The 10000-nt window shown below is 43.0% G+C and overlaps 1 protein-coding gene across 1 annotated transcript in view; it reads right to left on the bottom strand.

The window, feature by feature from the left end:
* The window catches only part of usp11 (ubiquitin specific peptidase 11), a 27922-nt gene extending 24490 nt beyond the window's left edge, over window positions 1-3432 (bottom strand). Inside the window, exons 1-2 of the mRNA XM_084445874.1 lie at window positions 3252-3432; window positions 835-944 (exon numbers count right to left, since the gene is read on the bottom strand). Coding sequence (XP_084302000.1) covers window positions 835-944; window positions 3252-3361 — 220 coding nt within the window. The 5' untranslated portion in view covers window positions 3362-3432. The remainder of the gene's footprint in view (window positions 1-834; window positions 945-3251) is intronic.
* Window positions 3433-10000: the final 6568 nt, after the last annotated feature.

Here is a 10000-nt window from a genome sequence, read left to right as displayed (position 1 = left end):
AGATCATAAACAGGAAATGTAGGCTGTGTGTCCACTGCGCAAAGGTAACAAGTAATGAGCCCATTTAAATTTCAGTAACTGTAACTACATTATTTTAATTCGAAAAGTAACTCGTTACATTACTAGTTACTGCCGAATGTAGTGGCGTACTTTGTAACGCGTTACTCCCAACACTCACTGCACATTGATAACATCACAACATTTGCTATGGTACTAGTAGTATTAATAGCACAACAGGATGACGAAGCACAAAAAACCATGTCAATTGTCACTAGAGGAAAGAGCCTTGAGAACAACAGATCAGCCATGACCGTGTTCAAGAGGCGAGATAGCGCAGACGACTCAGCATCATCGGAAGAGTGGGGGGGGGAGAAGGCCAATACTGGAACCTGCTTGTGATTTCCGAAGCTGACCCAAAGCTGAATGAGGAATTCATTTTTATTGATATTGTATATTGATTATATATATATAATTTTTTTTACTTGTCCGAACATAAAATGTCTCGGGCAAGCCTTAATATCTAGCCCTGACCCACACACAGACACACATGCACCTGCATGTACACACTACACACACACTCACTCTCTAACATTCCTTGTTCCTAACAGGAATGTTAGAATCTCACAGTACAGAAAGAGTGTGCATGCAGTCGTGTGTGCGTTAATATGTGTGTGTGTGTGTGTGTGTGTGTGTGTGTGTGTGTGTGTGTGCATGCATGTCAGTGTGTGGTGTGTGTGTGTGTGTGTGTAGGAGTGAGTGTGTGTGTGTGTAGGAGTGTGTGTGTGTGTGTGTGTGTGTGTGTGTGTGTGTGTGTGTACTGTAGGCGCGGCTCACCCTCAAACAGCTCTGTGTTGTCGATCTGTCCAGGAAAGGAGGAGGAGTTCTGGTCTCCGGTCTCCACATACTCCTTCCACTGCTCATACCAACGCCTCTCCACCAGGTACCTGACACACAGACCACACCAGTCAACAATCAACAACAACAACAACAACAAAAACAATCACTATCTAACAACACATTCAGATGACTAAAAAAGTAGGCCTATGACAGAAGAATAAAGACAGAGAAACATGGTCCCATCCTGACAACTGTTATCTAAATCCCCACATTGCGGTCCTGTCCAGGCGTACTAACTCTAAAGGGATTCGTTTCCTAAGGACATGTCTGGTGTTACTGCTACATGATAGGGGAAACCACACGGCCCGCGGATCAAGGCTTTCATGGCGCAATGGAATGCATTAGGGCATCTGATACTGATCAGATAGAGTCTCTCTCTGCCCTTTGCAGGGCAAATGTCCCTCTTTCGATTTCTCTATCTCGATATGCTCTCTTGACCCACAGGGTCTGGGGGGTGAGGCTAGAGTTACTGACTCATGTGATGATTAACTGGCCACCTTTAAGATAGTTTCCTGAAGTTGCACAAAACGAAACTTTGTGTATTGAGAAAACGAAAGTAGCTAGAGAGCATACTAATGAACTGAGTCAGCTAGCTAGCTTACTAGCCTCAGCCCATGTCATCTTCTGGGTTACTCCTCTGATGGGGTAGATGAGAAGTGCTCATGTAAACACATAAAGGAGAGTATTTCACAGGATCACTGGCTAGATGGCTAGTTAACTAACTCAATGTATGGATAAATAGCATTGCTACGTGCACGGCACGTTCCTCTATAGATCATACCGATGGTGGCCAAAACACTGACATTAATCAAGCTAACACACTTGCTATATGTGTTGTTATGTTAGCTAGCATATGATGCTAACGACCCCTAGTTAGCCCAGCTTAGTGCTATACCCGAGACTAAACCCCACTCCATTTCAGAGTTTATAGGTTTAGACGAACCCTATCTAACTTTCTGGCCTTACTCCTGGATGGAGAAAGCAAGATATCTTTCTATCAAGTTCAAAACTGAGCTAGTCGAGTGAAGCTAGCTAGAAATGCTCAGCTGTGATCCAACGTCATAGCTAGCTTACTGGCTAGCGCGAGCCTGGCTGTGCTAGCTAGCTAGTTAGGGTGCGTTCGTTTATAACTGGGAGGTGGCACATTGCGACTTGCTAGGAATGATTAAATAAAACACCGCATGAACTCGCACTTCCTCGTCGCAAATTCGGATATGTTTCTCATCCCCCAGTTGCTCGAATGCACTAGATATAACTAGGTAACTGTGATATAATGGTATATATATATAACTAGGTAACTGTGATATAATGGTATATATATATAACTAGGTAACTGTGATATCATGGTATATAGATATAACTAGGTAACTGTGATATAATGGTATATAGATATAACTAGGTAACTGTGATATAATGGTATATAGATATAACTAGGTAACTGTGATATAATGGTATATAGATATAACTAGGTAACTGTGATATAATGGTATATAGATATAACTAGGTAACTGTGATATAATGGTATATAGATATAACTAGGTAACTGATATAATGGTATATAGATATAACTAGGTAACTGTGATATAATGGTATATAGATATAACTAGGTAACTGTGATATAATGGTATATAGATATAACTAGGTAACTGTGATATAATGGTATATAGATATAACTAGGTAACTGTGATATAATGGTATATAGATATAACTAGGTAACTGTGATATAATGGTATATAGATATAACTAGGTAACTGTGATATCATGGTATATAGATATAACTAGGTAACTGTGATATAATGGTATATAGATATAACTAGGTAACTGTGATATAATGGTATATAGATATAACTAGGTAACTGTGATATAATGGTATATAGATATAACTAGGTAACTGTGATATAATGGTATATAGATATAACTAGGTAACTGTGATATAATGGTATATAGATATAACTAGGTAACTGTGATATAATGGTATATAGATATAACTAGGTAACTGTGATATAATGGTATATAGATATAACTAGGTAACTGTGATATAATGGTATATAGATATAACTAAGTAACTGTGATATAATGGTATATAGCTGAATGCACACAGGTCGGAGGTAGGTATTTTGCTCCGACCACAAACGAACGCACCATTAGCTACCTTGCTAACGTAGCTAAGCTAACTAGCTAAAAACAACACCGTTACCGCACGCCGTTTGTGCCACTATCCATTGTTGATTTAATATACATTTGTAGTGAGATCTCAGAGGTGAGAGTGAAGAGAGGACTCCTGTCAGTGAGTTGTCATTGTGTTGTCGGTGGGTCAGCTCAGTGTGGGTGTCAGGAGGGCGGTGGAGTCTCACCAGCTGTCCCCTGCTCGCAGGTCATGGTCCTGAAGGAGAGACTCGATCTCTCTGCGTTGGGTCTCTAATCCAGGAGGCTCCGTGACCGCAGCTGGTGATGTAGCGGTCATGATAACTCATAAATGTCAGAAGTATGCAATAGAAACACTGAAGACAACCCGCCGCATAGAGACAGCGGTTCAGAAACCGGACCGTGAGTGGATTCAGGAAGCAGGAAGTGTTTTGATGGTGACAACATCCTTCCAGGGATGGGACGCACACCCCGAGGTCCCTACCCAGCCTAGGAGCAGCTGGCTGGGGGGAAAAGTGAGAGCACTGAACTGATAAACTGTAATTCAGTGAAAACCAATATCTGAAAGTTGCACTGGTTTTAGGTTATTATTACTGGACTAGCAAATGCGAATCCTAGCTGGTGGGAGTTTGGTTGAGGCACCCAACCTACATCCCCATTGCCAAATCTCTTATCATATTGACTCAGATAGCCTACATCCCATTCGTACAACCTATGAGGCATGATGATGATGATAATTATCTTGTCCCAGGCTGTCAGTAAGGATAGCCGCTTTTCTCTACACATCAGAACAACTAAACTAGTCGCAAATTCAAGAATGTTCCCTTTCAACCACTAGATGGCACTAAGGAACCTTTACATCTGGTGGTTCACATTGACAAACAGGCAGCTTTGTTACATGCGAGGCTGAATTCTATTCATGTAGGATTATTGTGATTGATAATAAGGGGTCTCCCCGGGTTGGTTAATCAAAGTCTGCTAGAACTAGTCGATCTGTTCTGATGACATGGCAACACTTGATCTGAGACTCAAGGCCTGGTATTACCCTGGTTAGCGGTTACTCTGATCTTTGATCTGTCTAAAGCTTTCCTTACACTGCAGAGAACCCTGTCTGGAGGTAGCGTGTCAGCTTACCTGAGTAGTAGGCTGTTCGGCCTGCTCATTGAAACCAGATCCCGGAGGACCATTCCTGTTCTCACGACCGCCCAGGTCGAAAGATGAACCCCAGGGCTGGACCCAGTAGTACCTCTGAGCCATTACCACGGCTGCTGCCCAACGATTTACTGACCGACTGGCTCCCTCATGTGGTCCAGGGTCCAGATCAATGGGATGTTCACTCTCTCATGTCTGTCGGGCTTCATCTGGTTTAATATGCAGATGTGCTTTGGTGTCACGATGCAGAGGCTCTCAGTGCGGTGAGGTTCAGCCTTTGAAGTGTGAGAGGATGATCCTGGGAGGTGATGGTGGTTTACTCTTACCTCATGGCCACACTCTACTCTGCTCAACTGTACTCTACTGACATTTGTAAACTATTAGTTCCCAGGTACTCGCTCTCAAGGGAACTGCATGCACCGATGACGTGATGCTCTCTAGACCGATGACATGTGATGCTCTCTAGACCGATGACGTGATGCTCTCTAGACCGATGACATGTGATGCTCTCCAAACCGATGACGTGATGCTCTCTAGACCGATGACATGTGATGCTCTCCAGACCGATGACATGTGATGCTCTCTAGACCGATGACATGTGATGCTCTCTAGACCGATGACATGTGATGCTCTCTAGACTGATGACATGTGATGCTCTCCAAACCGATGACATGTGATGCTCTCTAGACCGATGACATGTGATGCTCTCCAAACCGATGACATGTGATGCTCTCTAGACCGATGACATGCGATGCTCTCTAGACCGATGACATGTGATGCTCTCTAGACCGATGACGTGATGCTCTCTAGACCGATGACATGTGATGCTCTCTAGACCGATGACATGTGATGCTCTCTAGACCGATGACATGTGATGCTCTCTAGACCGATGACATGCGATGCTCTCTAGACCGATGACATGTGATGCTCTCTAGACCGATGACATGTGATGCTCTGTAGACCGATGACATGTGATGCTCTCTAGACCGATGACATGTGATGCTCTCTAGACCGATGACATGCGATGCTCTCTAGACCGATGACATGTGATGCTCTCTAGACCGATGACATGTGATGCTCTCTAGACCGATGACATGTGATGCTCTCTAGACCGATGACATGTGATGCTCTCTAGACCGATGACATGTGATGCTCTCTAGACCGATGACGTGATGCTCTCTAGACCGATGACATGTGATGCTCTCTAGACCGATGACATGTGATGCTCTCTAGACCGATGACATGTGATGCTCTCTAGACCGATAACATGTGATGCTCTCTAGACCGATGACATGTGATGCTCTATAGACCGATGACATGTGATGCTCTCTAGACCGATGACGTGATGCTCTCTAGACCGATGACATGTGATGCTCTCTAGACCGATGACATGCGATGCTCTCTAGACCGATGACATGTGATGCTCTCTAGACCGATGACGTGATGCTCTCTAGACCGATGACATGTGATGCTCTCTAGACCGATGACATGCGATGCTCTCTAGACCGATGACATGTGATGCTCTCTAGACCGATGACATGTGATGCTCTCTAGACCGATGACATGTGATGCTCTCTAGACCGATGACATGTGATGCTCTCTAGACCGATGACATGTGCTGCTCTCTAGACCGATGACATGTGATGCTCTCTAGACCGATGACATGTGATGCTCTCTAGACCGATGACATGTGATGCTCTCTAGACCGATGACATATGATGCTCTCTAGACCGATGACATGTGATGCTCTCTAGACCGATGACATGTGATGCTCTTTAGACCGATGACATGTGATGCTCTCTAGACCGATGACATGTGATGCTCTCTAGACCGATGACATGTGATGCTCTTTAGACCGATGACATGTTATGCTCTCTAGACCGATGACATGTGATGCTCTCTAGACCGATGACATGTGATGCTCTCTAGACCTCCACATTCTTCTCCAACCTCACTGTATCTGCAGAGGACTGTGTGTGTATGTATGTGTGTATGTACTTTATGTTTGTATGTACGTATGTACAGTATGTGTGTGTATGTATGTATGTGTGTGTGTATGTATGTATGTACAGTATGTACAGTATGTGTGTATGTATGTATGTACATAGTATCTGGAATATGTAGGGGTGGGTCGTATGCCCACCTCCCTTGTTCTCTGTAAAGCGCATTGTGTTGCCTCTGGGTATGAAATGCTCTGTACAAATAAAGCTTTGATTGATTGATTGATTGATATGTATGTATGTGTGCATGTATGTATATGTAACCCATGTTAAGAGCTCGCCCAGGGCGGGATTCGAACCCACGTTTCACAAGCTCTCCTGCTTGTGAGGTGGGCACGCTGACAATTGTGCCACATAGGAACTGTACTGTATGTATGTATGTATGTATGTATGTATGTATGTATGTATGAATGTTTGTATGTATGTATATATGCACTGTATGTACTACCCAATAGCCATTCGTCTATAGAATGAGAGTGTGAATGGTGTATCTATATAATGAGAGTGTGAATGGTGTATCTATAGAATGAGAGTGTGAATGGTGTATCCTGAATGCATTCGTACTGGGGGTGTGAAGTTCACAGAATCAAAGTGAAGCTGACTCCTTGACAGTATTAAAACATTTATTCCAACATGCATCATAGCATACATTGAACATCATAACCATGTCCATGGCCAGGTCTGTGAATGCCCTGGAGGACTCCTCTTTTCACAGCGTTACATCAACAATGAGAGATTGTTCTGGATTCAAATGTACGATCAAACACCTGAGATTTATGTTAGAGGAGGATAAACGTATAAATGACGACTGTCATCCCGGGAAAGGACTGGAACTGGAATACTGTGAAAATGAGGAATTCAATATTTCTAGAAAGTTCTTGAAAAAGCAACGAAAAAAACTTTGACTTGTCCACCATAAACAAGATCGCAAACTTTGAGAGTCTGCCTATGTTCATGAAGTCCCTAAACATACATAAATACTTTTGACACTGAATGTCAACTCTCCAGTAATCCCGCCATAAAGGGACAGAGAGTCTACTGGTCCTCTCCAAGCAAAGCTCTGGGGCTTCTCTGGACATAGAGAGGGTTAGCTTTGATGTGTATAAAAAAACAACAACATTAATCCTCAGTCTGTCTATGTAATCTTCATAAAGCATAAATGTGTTTAACTGTGAGTTTTGAAATATGGAACCAACAGAGGAGAGAAGGTTATGACCGTATAGATTCATACAGGGGGCGGTTTGTACATTGGGGTTGTGGGTCTCCAATCATGACATTTCACCATTTGATTTTCCTATCTGTATCTGTGCTTTCTGTTCACATTCCTCCAGCAATCCGCATCCCAATGAGCTGGAATGGAGTTCTGTCAGTTGGCAGTGTGCCGCTATGTACAGTAACACAGGGTAAGTGCTTTCACGATGCTTTCACTGTGGGAGCGATTCGTTCTCCACACATTTAAGTTAACCGTTAGCGAACCATTTCTTTCAGCATGTTGCGACGAACAGTTCACTTTTCAAACAGACGTAACACCAGGCTGTGCTTGTTAAGCCATCTGTAGATTAAACCACAGCGTCCTGAATAATTAGCTATTCAGGATAGCAGCTTTTCAAACAGACATAACAGATGCTCTACCGTAGAAACATCAGTCTTGTGTTGTGCAGGAGTCATGTAGGACTGTAGAGCAGAAAACTAACAGACGTGAACACCCTATAGACATGCTTCCCTCTGCATCTCATACATACTTTTGATTTTCATTCATGACAAAATTAGTCATTCACAAGACCTATTTTCCTTTTATGCACGTTTGGCTATATTTACATAGAGCCCGATCCACAATGTTCTGTTTATAATACTTTATCTTAGAAAATGTCATTACACTCCTCAGTGCACATGCAAAATGCCCTCAGAACTGTGAACGTGTGCAAATGAAAAGGTGCTGTAGCTGAGAGGTACAGTACAGGAATGCTCATGTGGATTTGCCGACAAAATGACTGCAATATCTAAATGGTTTGGACAGGCAGGGGGAATATTCCATTCCACATTACAGCTGCACTTTGTACAGAATTTATATTACTTTATGTACTTACGAACTCTGAAAACAGTTCACAGTTAATGTATTTTGTACAGTTCATTTGGTCCATTTGTGTAGAGAAAAAAAATCTACAATTCTTTTGGAAAGATGGTAGAAAATGCAACTGGGAAAATACTGTAGATAAATTGTTGATTGAAAATATCTGCAAAATAGAATTGAGGAATTTAGATATGAATAAATGCTTTATGATGCAATAAACAATATTACTTGATAGAACATTTGGAACGTGGTCCTGCTACAGAGGGACAGACATGATCACCTTATTATACCCTCAACACATTAGTGTCACTGTGTCGCCCTTCAGTATCGCTTCCCCCATAACCTGTCCACATTAGGTTTGATCTCGGGTCCCCTGACTTGCCAACACAATGACCACCTTACATAAACACTCCTTTAACCTGCTACAGTACGCCACCGAAAAACGAACCATTCGATGGCGTAGGTGGGCGCAATTTATACTGAGGGGTGAGTTTAACCAATTAAACTCAGTTACACTCACCCCCCTAAACTCCCTCCACACACCCCAGCGACCCAAGCTGGTCGAGCTAAGTCCAAATGTGTATCCGGGTCACGGCACCACTGTCACAGGTGTCACAGAATCGCTCAATAGTATAGCTTCCACCCTCACTTGCCCGTGCTGAGTTTGATCACGGGTCATCTGATTTACCCACGCACATGACCACCTTACATAAACAACACTATAGCCAGCTACGCCACCGAACACACCAGCTACGCCACTGAACACACCAGCTACGCCACTGAAAAGCTAGCGAATCGCCGGCGCTGGTGAACAGTATTTATACTGAAGAGTGAGTTTAATTCAACTCAGCTGGGTCCTTCACACAACATAAAATCTCATCACTCTGGATGGAATTCAACCCCAGCTTTCACGGGTGTGTTTGAGTTGGAAAACTGACCAGTGAATTCCCTACAGCCTCCTTCTCATACATTAGTTTGTTTAGCTGGTGTAGCTCTGTTCTACAGTAAGCTTTCTATCCCGTGGGAAACAGACTGGTAAATGTTGACATGGCTCTTACAACAGCCATCCTCTTTGATCCTCTTTCTTATTGTCTTAAGATCGTATCTTGGGGGCGGGGCAGGGCCCCCTCACCCCACACTTCCTACTTCCTGTGCTGTATGCTTCTATTGGTTAGGACAGTAACGGCTGTGTCATGATCAAGCAGAAAGACCGGTTCTCTGTATCTTTTGATCACGTTTTCAGAGAACCTTTGACGTGACCTTTCCGTGGTCATTACTGGAGAACTTCCCTCCCCTGCAGGGTGAGATGAATAAAACGGATTTCTGCTGATGGCCAAACAAGGCTACATCTTTTTCTTTTTTCTTTTCCTCCTTCTTTTTTTTTTTGTTAGACAAATTCTACGACTGTGGTCAAAGTCAACATACCTGTATTTGAAAAAAGATAATTCTCTGAACCCAAACAATCCCTAAGATCAGTTTGAATTCTCCAACCTTGTAATGTCTGTACAGTATTTTCACCCTCGAACCGACCATATATTCACACAAAACACCTCATGCTGATATGTCAGTGACCCAAGTATTAAAATGATTCCATCATAGCAGGGGTGACCTACAAGAACGATCAAATAGTAGAGCACAACAGCCATGAAAGGAGATATATCACTTAGATATGAATCTAGGCGAGGGATCTGGTCCACATTATAGTAGTCTAGTCATCCATCTTGGAATTTGCAGA

Source organism: Borostomias antarcticus (genome assembly GCF_949987555.1).
Source record: "Borostomias antarcticus genome assembly, chromosome: 11".
NCBI classification, from domain to species: domain Eukaryota; kingdom Metazoa; phylum Chordata; class Actinopteri; order Stomiiformes; family Stomiidae; genus Borostomias; species Borostomias antarcticus.
The sequence above is the reverse complement of the archived record's forward strand: the minus strand, read 5'-3'. Positions and strand labels throughout refer to the sequence as shown.